Below are 19936 nucleotides of genomic sequence, written 5' to 3'. Positions count from 1 at the left end.
TGCTGACACCCCACTCTCTATTTATTGCTTAATTAAGAATTTCACGCTCAGCCCTTATCTGCCTCTAAGAACAAGCGCACACTGTTAAGAAATTCCGAATTTAGGCCTGGGCACAAGGAAAGCCTTTCTTGCGGGGCTTGGCTGGACTGGAGCCTCTCTAACGATCTTCTCAGCATCCCAGCCGCCACCCTTCAATCAAAAATCATTAAATGGGGCAGAGATAATGAGCATGTAGCGTATCAAAGAAGGATGTTTGCTTGGTCCAAAGGAGGAAAAGCTGCTAGGCCCCATGCTCTGCTCCACTTCAAAGGCAGATGAGACCCCTTGTCACTGGGGCCTGATAAAGCCTCATTTGTTCTGGGCTTGACTTATGCAAAAGGTCTGGTATGTCAGAGTCCCATCTCACAGACGTGGGATTCCCTCCCCCCGCACCACTTCTTGCCTCCACCTCCACTGGCCCCCTCCCTGGCCTTCCGCACACGCTCGTGTGTCAGCTCTTAGGCAGCTGGGCCCCCCAAAGCATCAGGCGGAGCGTGTAATCACTGACTCCATGCTGACAATGGCCACTTGTAGGGGGGTGGCCAGGAGGAGGTCTTCATCACAATAGGAACACAATTATTGCAGCTGCTAGGGAGGGCTATGGTTCTTCCTGTAGAAATAGAATAGGACTTGCCCCAAACAGGAGGACAAGGTTGGGGGGAGGTGGTGGGGGTGGAGAGGGGTGGAGAAAACAATCCTGAGTTGATTATTCATATTCTGACTCTTGGAAGCCTGATGCGGAACCAGTGGGGTCCCAGCAGCTGTTCCCGCACCGTCCTCTTCTAATAATCGTGCATTCTGTCTGAGGTCAACTTACTTTTGACCCCGTCCCTTTTATACAGGGAAGAGGCTCTTTAGGGCAAACTGTTGGGTTGTGGCAGGGTGCATTAAACACTCACAGCCCCTTCCCTTTGCTCTATCCCCCGCCCAACCAGCAGCCGGTGATAAATTCATATCAGATGCCGAGCTATTCACACTCGCCCTCCTGAGTTCACACAGCCCCCACTCGCACAGCGGAGATGCAGCCGAGCTGGGATATTGTGCGAGGTGGCAGCTGAGAAAGTCCGCCTGCTAGGCTCAGAGGCTCCCATGTACCACCTTCTTCTCATCAGACTGAAAAAACAGACATGTCTAGCCAGGCTGGCTGGTGCTTGTTTCCAACTATCCCACTTACCAGGATAAAGATAGGCTCTTTGGCAAGAATCTGGGGCTCTTGTCCATGAGGGCAAGAGGGCTGTGGATAGAAAGACAAATGGACTTTATTGTCTGTTCCTATTACTCCAAAGAACTTAGGTCACATCACACTGAAGTCTCAGAAATGATGCTTTAATTTGAGAGATCCTGAAAATAAAGAGTGTTTTCCTAACTGCCCAGGTTTCTCTCTCCTCAAAGTGCTAAGGTCCTGGGATGGAGCTGCCTGCTACCTGGACCCTTCTGTTTCTCAGTGGGTCTAGGAAACCCCATGCAACTCCTCAAGGAGGAATCTTGCCAGAATCTAAGGAGGGAAGACTCAGCTGGTTCCCCAGAGCTCTTGGGGGAGGATTCTGTGAACAGGGCAGAATCGTAATCCTTTGAAACTCTGTACCCATTCCCATGTTGAGGCCCTCTGAGGCAATCTATGGCATTCTAGTTAATAAATTAATTTACATTCTTATAGAAAACTCATTCCCCAAAGATCCCCAAGGATTTTGTACCGGTAATACAGAGAGTTGACTTCAGGGACATGCATGACAAACCTTTATGGCAAAAATAGAGAGACTGGAACGGGAGCTGTGGATGTGAGAAGTGATTTTTGCTTCCCAATTACGAGCAACTTCTCCATAAGGAGAAGGGAGAAATAGAGAAAAGGAAAGAAAGAAGGAAGGAAGGAAAACCCAGGAGTCAGAATCAGATACACTTTCAAGGAATCACTCAAGATTAAGGAGCTCATTCTCAGTGATGCTGGTGGCTGGCTTTGGTTCATACAGGTCACACGTGGTATAACCAGTATCGTGACTTGGATTTTCTGACTGTTTCAGTGTTTCTAGTATACTAGTGTTTTGTTTTGTTTTAATCCAAGCTTATGTTCCTACCCTTGTAAACCAGATCTTCTTTCTTCTATTTGTAGGAAAAACCTATACTTATTAACAGTACTTCTTAAACTTTAGGCATTTGAGTAACACCTTCACACCGTCACATCCTACCTCCTATACTATTACTTACTTGATAATTTTCTTAAGTCGACTCCCACACTGTTTTATTTTTAAAGTCCATCTCTTTTTAAGCAATAATATCCATAAAATCATGGGTTTAGTGACCTACTGGCTTTCTCTAAAATATATTAACATCCATAACTATTAGAACTTTTATCCTACTAGAATCATCACATTTATTTTATATTTTGGGAGAAGACTTTGACTTTCAAGTTTTTGGTATAAATGATGAAAAGTAAGAATTGTGAATGTAAGGATCTTTTTTTTTTTTTTTTTTTTTTTTAATTCTGGGTCCCTTTCCTCATTTGCTAAGAACACCTGCCTCTGAGTAAAAATCGCATTTTGAGAGTAGGGTATGAGAAAGGTTGTAAACTTCCTTCCATAAGTGCTTTCTAAGTGTGCCTCCTGGGCACGCAGCTGGAATGCTCGCTTCCAGGTTCCCTGCTCCCCTGCCAGAGGCGCTGGTTCTGCACAGGGCCCAGGAATCACACGCCTGCTGTGCAAGTGCAGCAAACATTGCTCTGAGTCAGAATAACAATTGTGATTGTTCTCTGAGTTAATTAAGAAGGTATAATTGAGCCAACTCTCAGGACTGTTTAATGTAGATGTATCTATTGACATCTCGATCAAATTCTTTTGCTCTTAAAAAATTATACCTTTTTATGAATGAATGTTATTGGGAGTAATAGAAGACTCACAAGTCTTAGAAGGATCTTCATATCCAGTTTCTTCGAAGGTCTTGAAAAGATCCTGAGTGATGAGTGCTGAGGTGTCTCAGTGGCTATCTCTGAGAGGCTGGAACCAGACAGGAGTGTGGTCCTGCAAATCAAGCTTTAGCTGCCCAGGAACCAATTGACAAAACAGCCTGCTCTGTGGCTGGGTAAAAGAGCTGATTTCTAGGCAGCAAGAATTGAACAGGGAGGGAGAAGCAGGGCAGGAGGGCACAGGAGTTGTGAGAAGTGGTAGAGGCCAACAGGGCAAGTGAAGATGAAAATGCCAAGACAGGATCAACCCAAGAGCTGGCCCATGAAGATGGTGCTGGAAGTGTGTCCAGGGCCAAGAGAGATGGAAAGCAGGCATGAGCTGATAAGACTGGATGGAACTCACAGACACAGAAGTACTTGCTCTTTTCTGTTCTGTCCACATGCAGTTAGAGGGTGACTCACCCTAGATAAATGTGGGCTGAGCGAGAAGTCCCAATGTGTGCATAATAAGTTGCCTACATACAAGGGAATTCAGTTCCATAATTATGCGTAACTTGTGCATAAGTCCAGCAAAGTTAACCTTGGTACCCAACTAACACAATCAGCTATATAGTAGTGTACTATAATAGGTTTGTAATACTTTTCACACAATACATAAAAACTGAACAGACCCCCAAATAAAACGTTTTTAAACTTACAGTATAGGACCTTGAAAAGTACAGTAGTACAGTACAACAGCTGGCACACAGGGGCTGGCATCGAGTGAGCAGGCAAGAAGAGTTACTGACTGGAGGAGGGAGAGGAGGCGGGAGAGGGTAGAGCTGAAGGATCGTCAGCAAGGAGACGGAGGGCAAGTGACACCCGATGCTGATGGCACTGGTTCTGGTTCCTTACTGGAACAGGATACACTTTCACGTCTTTGAAAGTTTGCAACTTGAAGGTTTGTATGTAGGGAGATTCACTGTACAATCCTCAGAGGCCAAGTGAGCAGGGGATAGAATGAAGAAGAAAACAGGCAAGGGATCTATTGCTAAGATGCCAGGTGTTTTTTCTTTTTAGATAGACAGGTACTCTTCCCCTCCAAAATTCCAAGAGAAAATGGGACCTGCTCTGGGAGAGAATCAATTAATTTTTCTCTTCCCTAGGGCCCTCAGGAGGACAGAATTTGCCGGCACAACACATCACTCTGGCAGGCACTAGAATCAGATCTACTTGAGTAATTCCTCTCTCACCGGGAGCCATTTTCTTACACGTTTTTCTCTTCCTCCTAGAGGTCTGTGTTTATAGCAAGCTTAGATCATATAGCACTCATCAGAATAATTTGGCTGTAATTGACTTAAAGACTTCTTTTCTTTTTGAGGGCCAACCAGATATTCTTACAATCTGGGAAGGATCAACGGCAGTGAGTTTCCATTGATAAACAAAGGAGATTAACCGTTCTCATCTTACAAACACAAAATCAGAAATCGTAAGCACTGAGAAAACACATGTGCAATATCACAGCTTGTGTTAGGCTCTTAAACTCTCCCTGAGTCAATACCTTAAGTCTCAGATGATTTTTATCCTTCTTTGTATGTACCCACATTGGAAATGACACTGCATTTATACTGTCTTTTATAGAGTCGAAGCACTTTAGCAAACTTTAGTGGATCTGGTTAAGTTGCTTACAACTTGGAATACTAGGGCTCATCATGATTAGGTGCAGCTGTCAGAAGAATAAAAGCATTTTTTCCCTTGGTTTTGTTAACTGGCTCCTAGAAAAATGAGCATGTCTTAATAACAGTATTGATGATGACTCACATGTATTGTTCATTGAAACCAAGTCCTGTGCTAAGCGTGTTACCTGGATTATCCCATCTTTTCTTCCTGATCACCCTATGACATAGATAATAGGATGATTCCTATTTTCAGAGGAAGTGAGTGAGGCTAAGAACTTGTCAGTTACCCACATGGAGGATCCGGAAGGTCTAGGATTCAAATCCAGGCTGCTGAATTTCACCCATAAGCTTCCTGTTTACTCTCCATGGTCTCTCTCAGGTTAGAATGGGTGTTGGGGAAGAAGCAGCCTACTGCATCAGCACACGTGCTCAGAGGCAGCCCGCAGGGGGCATGCAGTGTAGGAAATGAGACTTTTCTCGTTTTTCCTACTTTTGTGCCCCATTTTCTCTGCTACTGAAACTGCTTCTCTTCTCAGATTGAATGATATTTACATACTTGCTTTAATAAAATGAGTAATAGCTTTTCAATGCCTATGTTATTAATGATTTCAATGTCTGCTTTGAGGAAGAGGTTGCTCTGGAGGTTGGAGCCATCTGTATACCTGTAGAGGCTGAACAAAGCCAGAATCTGCCCAGCTTGGAAGCCACTGGTACAGAGGTGCAGGTGTGACAGCTCGCTGCTCCAGGGAGCCTTGGTTTACTAGGAACAGGGCCTGGGTGAGGGCTTTAGTGGACAAAGGAAAGTGAGACAGCCTATCATGGGAGTCAGAGATGTCCAGGGTTCACCTTTTCAGTCTTCTGGGTAATCATCACTGCTGCCTATCAGGACTGTATAGTCAGTGTTAACTTCAGCGCCGGACGCTGCACTGCCGGTGGGATCCTTTGTGTGTGTGTGAAGTCGCTCAGTCGTGTCCAACTCTTTGCGACCCCATGGACTGTAGCCTACCAGGCTCCTCCCTCCACGGGATTCTCCAGGCAAGAGTACTAGAGTGGGTTGCATTTCCTTCTCCAGGGGATCTTCCCTACCCAGGGGTCGAACCCAGGTCTCCCGCATTCCAGGCAGATGCTTTAACATCTGAGCCACCAGGGAAGGCAGGGAATTCTGGATGCATGGATTACTTTCCCTTTACTTCAAAGCCCCTCCTCTATGTAGTGGGAAAAATGATGTTTCTATTCTCCCCTAAGTATAAATATTATATATTTTGGGTTGAATAAATCATTATACAATTGCTAGAGTAGCTTTGAAAAAGACTCTTTACATGTGACTTTTTTTTCACTTTCTTTACCTCAGGGGCTGTGTCTTAAGGAAGAAGGCACAGATGTACTAAAATTTACAAATGCCTGGAAATTATTAACAAGGATAATTGAAATATTTTTTTATTGAAATCTAGTTGATTTACAATGTTCTGTTAGTTTCTGCTGCACAGTAAAGCAATTCAGTTATACCCCACCCCTCCCCACACACACACATATATATTCTTTTTCTTATTCTTTTCCACTATGGCTTATTACAAGATATCGAATATTCCCTGTACTATAAAGTTGGCCCTTGTGTTTATTTATGTATAGTATTGTGTATCTGCTAATCCCAAACTCCTACTTTGTCCTTCCTTCACCTTTGGCAACCATACATTTGTTTTCTATATCTGTGAGTACAAGGATGATTTTAATAACATCTTTAAATGAGCTAACTTCCCTTTCCAAATGATTCTCAGAATTTTTTTAAAATTTACCTTTCCTAGAGTTTGATTCTATTACAATATTTTATTCCTTTCTCTTGTGCAAGGGTATTTTATTGTTATAGACTTATGTGTGTTTTAGATGTCATTTTGCCATAAATTTGACTTTTCTTTCTGATTGAATCGAACTTTTTTACTACTTTGTCTTTGAGTTCCTTTAAAAGGGTTATTTCTTGCCTCCAATTGTTTAATTTGTTGAAATGGTGAGTTATTAATAAATCCTGGCATCCAGAGTAGAGCAGTTTATCTAGATTGGTTCATGAGAGTTAAGATATACATGCCCAACAATGTCTAGGATCTTAAGATACAGGAGAAAAACCCCTCCCTCAGAGATTTAGAGACAGAGCTGAGGATCGAGGCAGTCCTGAATTCACCACAGTTGATGCACAATAATATTTGCTCATTGAGAGTGACCTTGCTATAAGTGTCACAGTTTGGTTCTAGATGCACTTTTCAACTTTAGGAAATGCATAGATCGGTGTGAGTAGAAATGGATATTAGGCATTGTAGGGAAAAAAGAGATAAGATGTTGAGCTGGTGGCTTTATTATTAATTATTATTATTAAGTTAGAAAAGTGGGTAAAATGGGCAATAGTATAAAAAAACAATATAAGTAAAGTTTTGGAAGGAATGATAAAGGAGAACACATGAAGAACAAGTTGGCCATTGTTCCTGGTCTCAAAATGTGTACAGTGTAAGGAGAAAGCCACAGACACAAACATTTTATAATAGGGAAAATATTTTTCACTGAAGTAGAGCTGATTTTCAATATTATATTAGTTTCAGGTATACAGCATCATGATTCTGTATTTCTGAAGATGATATTCTGCTATAGGTTATTACAGAAAAATTTAAAATGAGAATAATCAACAAAAGAAAGAATAAAATCAGAGAGGTCTCATCATGGGTGTTTTGGGGACTTATTTTCTTTGTAATGTTCTGAAGCTTATGCTTTGTAATTAGAAAGAATGATCCTTGGTCTACTCCAAACCTGCCACAGAGGAAAGGGTTTAGTGCTCCAGGGAGAAGGAAATGGGGGGCATGAGCGGGACCAAGGCCCCAGGGCTGCAACCTTCGGCATCATTGGGCTCTTCAGCGATGGGAGGTTTTGGCCTTCATGACATCTGATAAGGCAGAAAGGTAATTAACCAATGAGAGACAAGGTGTTACTGAAAAGTGGGGTTCGTGCACCTGATTACTAATTAATCAGGCGTGAGAGCACCTTGTAGATGCATTCACTATTTAATTATAGCAGCCTCTCTTGGCAAAGGAGCATATGTTCCCAGCTTAATCTACTGGTTTATACTGACATCAAATTGTCATTATCAGAAAGAATCAGGCCTTTTGATTATTTTCACTAATTTATTGAACACTTAAAATTAATGAACCCCAGGCCTTTCAAATGTGCTCAGTTGGTCTGGAAGATAGGAGGAGAAAGTGAGGAGGGGGGTTGGAGAAATGACTTCATTAAAAGGACAATTTGCCTGGATAAAGGTAAAGCAAGTACATTTCATGGGTGATCTGAATTCTATTGGTGAAAAACACACGAATTCCAAAAGCTGAGCCTTCAAACTGATGGAAGGGAAATAACATATGAGGGATGTCCTGCTGACCAACACTGGCCTCCAAAGAACATATGGTTAAAGGATTTTTTCCCCTAATTATTTATGTGCCGATTCTCTTGGAAACCTCACTGTGATTAAGTTTAATCAAAAGCAAACAATCAAAATCAAATGTTGGAAATCAGTTGTTAGACTAACTAACAAGGACTGCATTTTTTTTGTTTGTTTGCTTTGAAAATGTAATTAGATTGGGGAGAATTTAACATAAAGTCATCTTTCTCACACATGAATATCTTTTGTATTAAGAAAATCTTTGTATCTTATCCAATCGTGATTCTTTTTTGTATTCAGTTTCAGGTGAAGGCCAAGTTAAAGTAGTTCTCCAGGTGAGGAAAGGTGTGGGCCCAACTATTTCAGGTAAGTGTTAACCCACCAAATAGAATTGCCGAATGCAAAAGGATGTCTTCCCATCATTTTATAAATTTCTCCCATCATATTTTTTTGTAGGGAAGGTATCAACCCTAATGTTTTTATGTCTGACAAGTCTTCATTGTGTCACCCCTACAGCTAAAATATACGTATGCATGTCAAAGAAAGATATAAGAGTGGTGCATTTTAAAACATTGGAAAGTAAGAATTACAACATGTAAATAAGCACGTTTCATAAATTATGGACCATATGTGCACACAGGAGTCCAGATCTGCAGATGGGCCATTAGGCCCCCACCAAATGGAAAGAAAAATTCAGGGTATCTCAAAACTTTAATTGTTCCCAGTAATTTCAGGAAATCAGGGTAAACAAACCCTCCTCAAAAGTCGGATGGTTCTGTGAAATCTTCCTAACTCATAAAAGCTAAACTCTCAAATACTAAATGACTCATAAGCACCTTCTAATGTATTTCAATGTTTGTTTTTGTTTATTCGGAGGCAGTTTAACTATACATTTGCAGCAGGGATAAATCTTTTCAAAGGCTGAGTTTTCCTTTGATTTCCAGTGGCATTTTTTGTGTGTTATGTCAGAGAAGAGCCAGGCTAATCAGAAAATGATCTAATTCCTCCATTTATTTTATTTTTTTTAAGTCCTCCATTTAAATTAATAAATAAATGAGGTTAAGGTATTGCACTAAAACTATAAACTAGAAGTACTGACTTTGACTGTTCCATGCTTATTTGCCTGAGAAGAATGGGATTCTTTGTTTTTATACCTGTGAACTGCCATCGCCTTTGCTCTTTATGTTCCTGGTCCTTTTTCACTTTTTCCCTTTAGGTGACTCACAAGTCTTTGTTGAATGCCTCCCATGTGATGTGTAGGAGGCTACAATGGTGAGCAAGATGGAGTGCTCTTTGACTTCATGAGGTCTTATGGCCACTGGGAGGTGTCAATCAAATGACTAATTAATCAAGGAATATGTTCCTTTTAAAATAATTGTTACCAAGGAGAAGTATCTTATGATTGTTTCTGTGTTCAGACTCCCCCAGAAGAGATGCGATTGGTTGGGTGAGCCCTTATTTTGTAGATAACCACCTGTAGGGGGAGCTCTCATGCCAGGTCCACTGGGAGGATCCTGGGCCATCTACACCTGTAAGTGGCCATTCCTGGTTCAGGCAGCTTTCATCAGCATAACATGGCCCTCAGCACTTAGTGTGAAGAATTCTGTATTAAGGACTCTTTGGAAGGACATTGTGGGTAGCTGGTATCTGGGATTTTTCAGCAGGGGTCAATTTTTTTTTTTTTTCAGATGCTCTTTCTTTTTTTTTTTTTAGTTTTTTATTTTTTTAATTTTAAAATCTTTAATTCTTACATGTGTTCCCAAACATGAACCCCCTTCCCACCTCCCTTCCCATAACATCTCTGTGGGTCATCCCCATGCACCAGCCCCAAGCATGCTGTATCAGCAGGGGTCAGTTTAACTGGGAGATGCTTCACTTGGCCTGTCAATTGCAGCATGCTGGATAAATAGAAAGCTTTTGCTTCATAGAGTTATAGAATTTTGGTAAGAGAAGGAACCCCATAAAGTATCCTATCCAACTGCTTCATTTTACAAATAAGGACATGGAAGCCTAAAGATTAAATAGTTTACACAATCAGTGGTTGAGCCTGGATGAGCCTGGATGAGGACTCAGGTTTCCAACTCAGGCCAGTGTTCTTTCTGTTATACCCTGTAAACCGTAAAGTGTTCAAGCTACCTTTTTTGGTATATTTTAATTTATGAGTTACATTAAATTTATTATTATATAGCCAATTTTTGTAGCTTGGAACAGAAAAGCTTGGAATAGACTGGGATAGAAAACTATCCTAAGACCCAGGGAGTTATGGAACTAGTATGTTACCATTTGTTATATTCAAATATTTATTATTAATATGGTTCCAAGGCATTGATTGATCTCTATCATATGGGATATAAGCACTAATGTCAAAATTAAACTATGGGCATATATTTTGTTTAATGGAGAGCTCTATGAAAACAAGTAAAATGTTTGCAATATCAAAAATTCTTTGACAAAACAAGAATGGAATAAATAATGGAATTCCATGTATATGTTCCCATTAAGAGATTCAATGAACATGTAACACAGAAAATATATTTTGGGTTTAGGTGTTCTGCTAAGAGTCTTTTAGCCTTTTATTTAATTGAGGACTTAACCTGAGTCGACTGTGCTGGTCATTGTGGGGACGTTGGAAACTCCAAGGAAGCAGAAATTAAAGTATGTATGGACCAGTGTTAGGAAGAAGCAGAGAAGATGGTGCTGATGAAAGCTGTTGAGTGCTGCTTAGTCAGGTTGGGTTAAGGAGGTATGCTCATCTGGGTCAAGACGGTACCCAGTTTTCTGAAGACCCCAGGGCAGGTCTTTAATGCTCCTCTGACACTGTGACTTCACTGGTTTTCTCTCGGTATCCATGGTGCTTTATAAAAGATGAAGGAGAGGAAAAGGGTGAAGCAACTCACATTAGGGGAAAGTGAAAATATTTCTGAGGAGCTTTTAGCTCAGCCATGTTGTCTTTTCAGTGGGGGCTAATTGCAACTATTGTTGACAGTCATTTACAAACATTCAGATGATTGGACGGAGAAGGCAATAACAACCCACTCCAGCGTTCTTGCCTGGATAATCCCAGGGACGGGGGAGCCTGGTGGGCTGCCGTCTGTGGGACTACACAGAGTTGGACACAACTGAAGCGACTTAGCAGCAGCAGATAATTGGATACTCTTTTTCTAAATTTGCCCTCCCTTTCCCCACAGATCAGGTTTATTTCCTTTCTTCAGGCTTTGAAATCTGTCAGCCTTTCTCCTATTTCAAGTCAATCCATCCCTTCTAGCATCTTTCAAACTTTATTTTATCAGCAAATGAAGTTAACCTCTCCATCATTCCTGGCTCCTTCTGTTCAGTACCTCTCAATTAAAAAAAAATTCATAGACACTGAATCTTCCTCCAGTTGATATTGCTTCTGCAGACTTATCAAAAGATGAGCCTTCTCTTGATGCAGAGCCATAAAAAGCACTGTTTATAATAGCCAGGACATGGACGCAACCTAGATGTCCATCAGCAGATGAATGGACAAGAAAACTGTGGTACATATACACAATGGAATATTACTCAGCCATTAAAAATAATACATTTGAATCAGTTCTAATAAGGTGGATGAGTCTGGAGCCTATTATACAGAGTAAAGTAAACCAGAAAGAAAAACATCAATATAGTATACTAATGCATATATATGGAATTTAGAAAGATGGTAATGATAACCCTGTATGCGAGACAGCAAAAGAGACACAGATATATTGAACAGTCTTTTGGACTCTGTGGGAGAGGGCGAGGGTGCAAGGATTTGGGAGAATGGCATTGAAACATGTAAAATAACATATGTGAAACGAATTGCCAGTCCAGGTTCGATGCATGAGACAGGGTGCTCTGGGCTGGTGCACTGGGATGACCCAGAAGGATGGGATGGGGAGGGAGGTGGGAGTGGGGTTCAAGATGGGGAACACGTGTACATTTGTGGTGTATTCTAGTCAATGTACAGCAAAACCAATACAATATTGTAAAGCAAAATAAATAAATCATTTAAAAAATAAAGGAAGGAAGGGAAAAAAAAGCTGGGTAAACGAAGGATTAGATGGCAATATTTGGCTCACATAACGAGTTGGAGACCATCTCAAGTGGTGGCTGTTGTTGACTGACAAATTTGAGAGGGAAATGTTGATCTTGAACAGTGTTCATGGGCTGCAGTTTTAAGAGAAATCTAATTTATCTAAAGAGTAGGAAGACAGATCAAAGGCTCAGGATCTCAGATCCTTTTCTCCATAAGTGTTTTGCATGATCAGACCTAATGTCTTTTCTTCCCCACTTCTAGTGTACTCTCAAGTCTGCTATAATTCAAGTGGTTTCCACCTCCAGCACTCCACTGACACTCTCTTCATCTTGATCAGCCACGTCCTGGTTGTCACATTCAGCAGCCGCTTCTTATTCCTTCTCTTACTGAAACTTTGCTACTAACAAGATCACTTCTACTCTCTGGACATTCTTTATTTCTTAGTCTTCCAAGACATTCCTCTCTTCTGGTCCTCCATGTATATAGCTGATAGCTTTAACTCTTTAGGCTTCTTTTCCTCTCCTCTCCTTTCTGTATTAAAAACAGTCACCTGGAAACCTGATGTTAACTATATAGACATCTCGTAACTGCAGGAGACTAAACATGTCCTTCTCTATTAAGGGTTCTTATTTTAAGGCAAGATGGTATAAAATAACCAAATTCATTCATCATAACATTTCTTAGAACAGCAATTTCAAGATTTAGTTTGTTCAGTTAAAGACAGGTTTAACCCTCCCTTAGACAAGAGTGAAGATGACATAAATGAAGAATGTTTCTAATGTGTGATACAAAATTGAAACAGCTAAGGGTTTTTGAGGCTTGGAATAGGGTTTTAAAGAACCTGATCATTGCCTGTTTAAAATATCACTGGAAATGAGAACATCTCTTTCTGTTTTGTGGTGTCTGTTAGTGGCCACCTCAACAAATATCTCCACCCTATCACCATCTGGGTATTTAGAGTATAGTATTGAAAAGAAGAAAAACTTCAAAAGAAACTTAGAAAGTTTCTTTATAAGAATGTATTATACTACTGGTGTTTATAAAATATTTCTATTTTTTTTAATTTTATTTTTTAAAAAATGAAGTATAGTTGATTTATAAGTTTATAGTTGATTTATAGTTTCTGGTGTACAGCAACATATATACATATATTATTTTCTTATGGTTTTCCACTATGATTTATTATATAATAGTAGATAAATATAAAATATTTCTAAATCCTCTTTCACAGTAAGTTTTGTTCCAAGACATCGCCTGGTTTCTATGGTGTGGGATATATTTTGTGCTAATTGTCTAGGATTTCTACTTGAACATAATCTATGTATTTTTAAGTTATTCTGGGGCCCTAATTAGACCATAACTAGCAGGGAGTTGGGTTCATACAGACAAAATAGTCAGGTGTTCTCCATGGTTCTGACCTTAGGCATTTTGTCTTTCTGCACTGTAGTCCCAAGGAGCTCTCACAACCCATCCTCAGATTTTCAAATATGGCCTCTGGGCCAGTGATGCCAAGATCCATCTCTCTGATTCAGAGTTCTTTCCCAACCTTCAGATTCACATCCATCCCCTGCTTGCTATGCATCTCTACCTGGAAGCCCCAAAGACACCCCAAACTTTAAATGGCCCAAACTGAATTAATCAAATGTCGGTCTTAATGGGCATCTCCACCAGACACCACCCACGCTGGAAACCCCCGGCTGACCCTTGGCTTCTCCATTTTTGTTCCCCTTTCCTCTCTGACCTCTGGTGGTTTTTCTGGCCCTATCGCTTGCCTCTTTCTGACTGTGTGACTCAGCAATACCAAACTGCTTATAGTCCTTCCACATAATTTCTCATTTCTTGCCATCCATTGTGTTTATCCCTCTGGAGTGCAGACTCTCAGTTCATACCCTCACCCCCTTCACCTCAATTAGGTCCTATGCCTTTAAGTGCAGCTCAGATGCCTCGACTCCAGGAAGCCTCCCCTGGTGAGGTCTCACTGCCTGCCTTGGTCAGGTACCATCAAAGATAATTCCCTTCTAAAGTCTATCCCTCTAGTATTCACTTGCATACTTACACAATGCTAGTACCTCCTTGGCGGCAAGCATGACTTTTGATTTCTTTTTGCACTATTTCACTGTTTTTTTAGGACAGTTCTGATAGAGGAGGCACTCATTATTTATGCTTATGAAGTTAGCAAATAATAGAGGAGATTCTTTCTCTCATTATGTGAATTCATGAATTTCCCAGAAAATCTGCCAAGTAAAATAAGAACTGAATGTAAAATTACAAGTTATATGATCTAAATTACATAAAAATGCTGAGAGATTCCAGAAGGAAACACAAATAAAAGGTTAATGGCAGTTATCTCTAGGTGGTGAGATAGTAGGCAATTATTATTTTTCTTTTTCTTTCTATATTCGCATTTTACAAATGGCTCATGCTAAACATATGCTGTGCTATTCATAATAAAGGCAAAACACAAGCGTTTAATTGCAAAAGTAGAATACATTTTCCCTTCAAGTGGAGGTAATCCAAGGATTGAATAATTACTTATTTTATACATGATAAATGTTTTCATTAATATAAATATCTGAAGGCAGCTTTTTGGGGGAAGTGAAAATGTCACCAGGATCTTAATATAAGGATAGAATTTGCAAGTTATCACAGTGAGCCAGATTTTCATCGTTACCCTTTTTATTTTCCTTTTGTTTTCTAGCTTCTACCTCCGTACCAAAGTCAGTTTTAAAATGGTCCCTCCCTGAAACATGGGAAGGCGTGGCTGAGGGCTGGGGAGGACACAACGGTGCCAGTCCAGGCCCTGGGGAAGACGTCCTGATTTTATCCAGTAAGTGAAACAACCCATGGTGTGAATAATCACAGATAGACTGAATTAGGCCAATCTGGGAATTATCTGTCATTTAGATATTCTGAACAACACAGTAAAGAATGTGAAAATAAATAGGCAATTATGTCTACAACCTTCTCTTTTGGGTTATTACAAGAGAGGAATTTAATAACCCAGTAAAAACCGGAAAAGATAGTTCAGCCTACCTTCATTAACGGTGGGGTAAATAGCCCCATGCCAAAAGGAATTAGACTAATTCACTAACTGGATAATTTTTCTAATATGTCTAAGAACAGATTTATAGAAAATTTTAGTGTTCTTATATTTGAAAGACATGGAGAGTATGGAAAGAAGCAGTTTGTAAATGCCTCCTGCTCGTCTGCATTTGTGAATCTTTTAAACATGGGACTGAGAAATGACGAGGTCTTCTATTGCCATGGTTTTCAAAGATGATGGGAAAGGAACAGAGAAATAAAATAGAAAAGCAACATTCTACCAATCTATCATCTCCCCAATCTCTCACCTATCTTTTCATCAATCCATCTGGTGGCTTCCAATGGTAAAGAATCTGCCTGCAAAGCAGGAGACCCGGGTTCAATCCCTGGGTCGGGAAGATCCTCTGGCAATGGGAATGGCAACCCACTCCAGTATTCTTGCTTGGAGAATCCCACAGACAGAGAAGCCTGTAGCCTGTGGGAGAGAAGCCTGTGGGATCTCAAAGAGTCAGACACGACTTAGTGACTAACGCACACACACTATTAAACACAGGTTGACAACTAACAATATTCAGGAATCATTCTTCATATATTAACTAATTTAATATTCATATAATTCTGCAGTACAAGTAATATTATCATCATCCCCATTTTTACTGACACAGAAACAGGGGCCCAGGGTGGTTAGGGAACTTGCCCAGGGTCACACAGTTTGCAATTCAGCAGAGTCAGGATTTTGACACAGGCAGTCTGTCTCAAAGTCCTTATTCTTAGTCAATCAAGTACATTCCCTTTCTAAAAGGACTATGAGTAAACAAAAAGAGTGGTGGTGTCGTTTGCTTTATTTATGATGGGATGAGAAGGCAGAAAGATCAAGACATACTGACCACCTTCTGGATATCGGTGGGGTGCATATGATACGCAGAGATGAGGACTGGAGGAGGGGGCTGACCGATACAAACGTAAACTGCTTATTATCATCCCACCCCCTATCACCCACCTCTCTCCATGGAGGATGGAACTTTTTGAATAAACAAGCTCATGAGTCATTCCTATACGGAAAGGAAAAATCTGTTCTGTCTCAGCCATCTCTTTGATGAATGTTAGCCAGTGGATTGGCCCTGGGCTATGGTTTTTCCCACTAAGCAAGCTGTTTCCCCCACCCCATGCAGGAAGCACAAGAAGCTTTTGAAGGCTGCCAAGCTTTTAGTATCCTTTGGGACCTTTATGCTGAGCGGCAAGCAGTCTTTGCTTTCTTGCTTGGCATTGCTGTTGTCTGTAGCCACTGTGTGTCCTGGCTTCCAGAGTCCCTGGCATTCTCCATCTCCCTTCATTCCTTTCTTCATGGTCAGCTTGTAAGATGGACCCAAATTCTTCGCAAAGTTGCTCTTAAGGAGCACACATCCATGCTTTGGAAAAAGGCGGGGGTGGGGCACAAATACTGGATATCTGAAGTATCTCCCAGTTGGTCCTTCAGTATTATTGTAAAAATCAAAGTTAAGATTTTTAAAACCTGCCATTATTGTTCATTATTTAGTTTTCAATTGGAAAATAAGTGAATGAGAACAGATTTGTAATACATAATAAATGAAATCCTTCCTGCTTATTGCCTCTCTCCCCTAAAAAGCCCTGTCTGTTGATAATTCTAGAAAATTACCTGAAAGTGGCCAGTGTTTGAAATCTGTTCTGTTTAGGGTCTAATGCAGGAGCTGTGCTGGGTCACTTCTCCCTTTTGATTTTTGGCAACCCCTGATATTTTGACCTTTGATGGCCCTTAGGGTTGAACTGACCTCCTCTTTCTATTGGTGGTTTTACCTTCTTGACCTTTTTCCTGGCTGCTCTCTTTTCTTTCCTCCTTTGCTTCCGCGAAATCAAGAGAGTTTGTTCATTCAAGTCTGGCACAAAAGAGACACCAAGTATTTCTTGAACGAAGTGCATGGTCTCCATGCTGCTGTCCGTAACTTAACACCAGAACTGAATCTGTGGGTTTCATAGGATTGACCCAGGGCGACTGCAGGATTTCAGAGGTCTGTGGAAAATAACGCTTTCTCCTACGAACAGAGTCCTAAGAATGAAGACCTCCCTGATGATAATGACGATGGTCCCAGCAACGGTAGGTAGTTTGAGTGCTGGGTATGTGCTAAGTGTCCTACATGGACCTTCTCAGTTATTCCTCACAACTACTTTGAGTTCGATCCTGTTGTTATCTTCTTCTTCTTCTTTTTTTTTTTATAACCGTGGGATTTGGTACCCAGAGAGGTTAAGTAACTTCCCCAGTTTCTTCCAGATAACAAGTAGAAAGGCTGGCTGAGGGAAGCGAACAGTTTGATTCCAGAGCCCCACCTCTTTACCACATATATTTTTAAAAACTCACCATTCCTACTTGCTCTGATACACTCAGATCAGACTTCATATTATACTGAATTTATACTTCTCTACTTACTGTTTCCATTGTTCCCTTCACTTTAAATTAAAAAATACTACTTATTGAATACCTGGCATATGTCAGATATTCTCCAAGACGCATTCAATCTCACTACATGCTCATTACGTGCATACATGTAGAGAAGCCAGAAAAACTCCCCAAAGAGGTATCTGATGCAATGAGCCATTGGTGGAAGTACCCGCTTTGCATCTGGTAGTAAGTGTAGTTCTAATTCAAGTTAACATTGCTTTTCCAATTCAGTTTAACCAACAATAACTGAACACTCACTGTGTTCAAGGCACTGAACCAGGACCTCTGATCAGTTGTGATCTCAAGCAGCTGGTAAATTAGCCAGGTTGATAAAACACATACTAAAGCACAATAATACAACAAGCAGCTGTAATGAACAGAAGTGTTTACGATCAAAGTGTCTCAGGTGAGAAGAGGGCTGGCCTCGCAGAGCAAGAGGCATTTGAAGAGGACCTTGATGGACGGGGTAAAAAATTGAAGGCCAGTTATGAGAGTGAACTGGGGAGGAAGCAACGCTTTCGGAGATGCAGGATGGGCTTTTGACTAGGATAAACCTGGGTTCACATTCAGGTTCTGACATTTACACACTGCATGATATGGGACAAGTTTAAATGGTTCCCACCTTCACTTTCTGACCACATGAGGGCTATAATTAATACATTATCATGTTGAAAGGATTAAATGAGATAACGTCAGTACACATGACCACTGTATGGAGTGTTGGGAGTAATGGAATCATAGGTGAAAGCTGTGATTTTTAATGTATCAGGTGCTCTTTTCTTTCATTTTTCCATCTGGCTGCCCCTCTTGGCCTCTGGTATTAGCGACACTTTGTATTTGCTTTCCAATGGCTTATTATTTAATTTTCACAACATCCTTGGGAGCTAAATAGGTAATAACTATTATTACAGTAAAAACCCATTTTTACATAATACGATTTTAATGAAACTGCTGATGTTACAAAATGAAAGTGACTGGTAAAGAAGATTTAAGTGATACTTTTGAACCTCTAATATAATTTTATGATGTTTTGTGTATTTTAATTCATTAATAAAGGAAATGTGTAGAACATTCCCATCATTATTCAAATAGAATAGCATAATTTTTCAATAAAATTCTTAAGGTAAATTGCCTATTTCCATTTTCTGGGAAATCAATTTTATGGAATGACCTCAGACCCATCCTATTCCATAAAAATAGGACTTTACTGTACTAATAAAAGATATCACTATTTTAAGTATGGTACCATTTTCCTTCGAGGCGTTCTGTCTTTATAGACATTGGATTTTGAAAAAGCTGTAAATTCTTCTTGGTGGTATTATGGAGTGAGCTGAAGTCATTGTGAAGAATTGGCTCTTGTAGTTTATGATGACTTTGCTTCAGTCAAACAAATATATCTGGTTGTCTTTGCCATCTAAATACTAGGAGAATTGGTCTAAATGTGTTCACAACATCTCACAGAGTGGAAATGAGTTCTAATAAGCCATGCAAATCTCAAAACTTCACAAATGATCCTACTAACTTGTACTCCAGGTTTTATCCTGAACTGACCTGTGAGGATTTGGTGCTTCCAGTTCTTTCTCTGAAGGAGTCTCAGCCGTGGCAGGATGACACCCTGTTGACACAGAGCAGGCTTAATGAAAGGAAAATGTGTTATAATTCTAAGGGGTAGGATTCTGTTTTGAAGGGTACAGATATGATATCATGTAGCCTCCAGCATGATTTTATTTTTGCGTGTATGTGTGGTAGAATTCACTGTGTTCCATTTTCTTGTATTACTTTGAACTGTCCTTATTTGAAGAGATGAATGGAGAAGTACTGGTTTTCTTTCATAATAGTTCCTCTGTTTGTTCTGATTTTCAATACTTGGGTACTTTAAATGGCAGTGAGGCTCATCAAAGTCCTGTGATGTTCAAAATCAACAGTGCTTAATGCATTTCCTTGTTAAATCACAAGGCATTAAGGTTGGAGATATGAGTTAAGATGACCACAAATCAGGAAGTAATTTTTTCTGGGGAAGAAAGTTTTACAAAATATTCTAAGTAGAGCATTATTAGTTTGATTTACTTTTTTTCTTACCTGAAATTAAAAGTAGTTTAGGGAAAGATGTTCATAATACAGAGATTTGGGTCTGCAATATCAATCAGAAACCAAATACTATAAATACCAGTGTTGTCTCAAATAGTTTCAGAATTCTGGTCTTTTTTCGGTTGGATGAAACAGAAAGGCACACAAAGAATCACCCTTATATATTCTAGATTGCTAGCAAGTAAATTTAAACTTGAGTTACTGGGGTTCTTTGTGTGGTGGGTGCATGTCTTCAGTATGCTGACTACAGGAGTGTGAGTGTTCTAGAAATCTGTCATTACTTAAAAAGCCACCTAGAAACTTAATT

The 19936-nt window shown here is 40.2% G+C and overlaps 1 protein-coding gene across 1 annotated transcript in view; it reads left to right on the top strand.

The window, feature by feature from the left end:
- The window catches only part of PKHD1 (PKHD1 ciliary IPT domain containing fibrocystin/polyductin), a 445700-nt gene that overhangs the window by 233486 nt on the left and 192278 nt on the right, over nucleotides 1-19936 (top strand). The window contains exons 50-51 of the mRNA XM_068960604.1: nucleotides 8306-8371; nucleotides 14743-14871. Of these exons, the coding sequence (XP_068816705.1) occupies nucleotides 8306-8371; nucleotides 14743-14871 (195 nt within the window). The remainder of the gene's footprint in view (nucleotides 1-8305; nucleotides 8372-14742; nucleotides 14872-19936) is intronic.

The sequence above is a fragment of the Capricornis sumatraensis genome, chromosome 22 (genome assembly GCF_032405125.1).
Source record: "Capricornis sumatraensis isolate serow.1 chromosome 22, serow.2, whole genome shotgun sequence".
In the NCBI taxonomy this organism is placed as follows: domain Eukaryota; kingdom Metazoa; phylum Chordata; class Mammalia; order Artiodactyla; family Bovidae; genus Capricornis; species Capricornis sumatraensis.
Note: the sequence above shows the minus strand (reverse complement) of the source record. Positions and strands in the feature narration are given on the sequence as shown.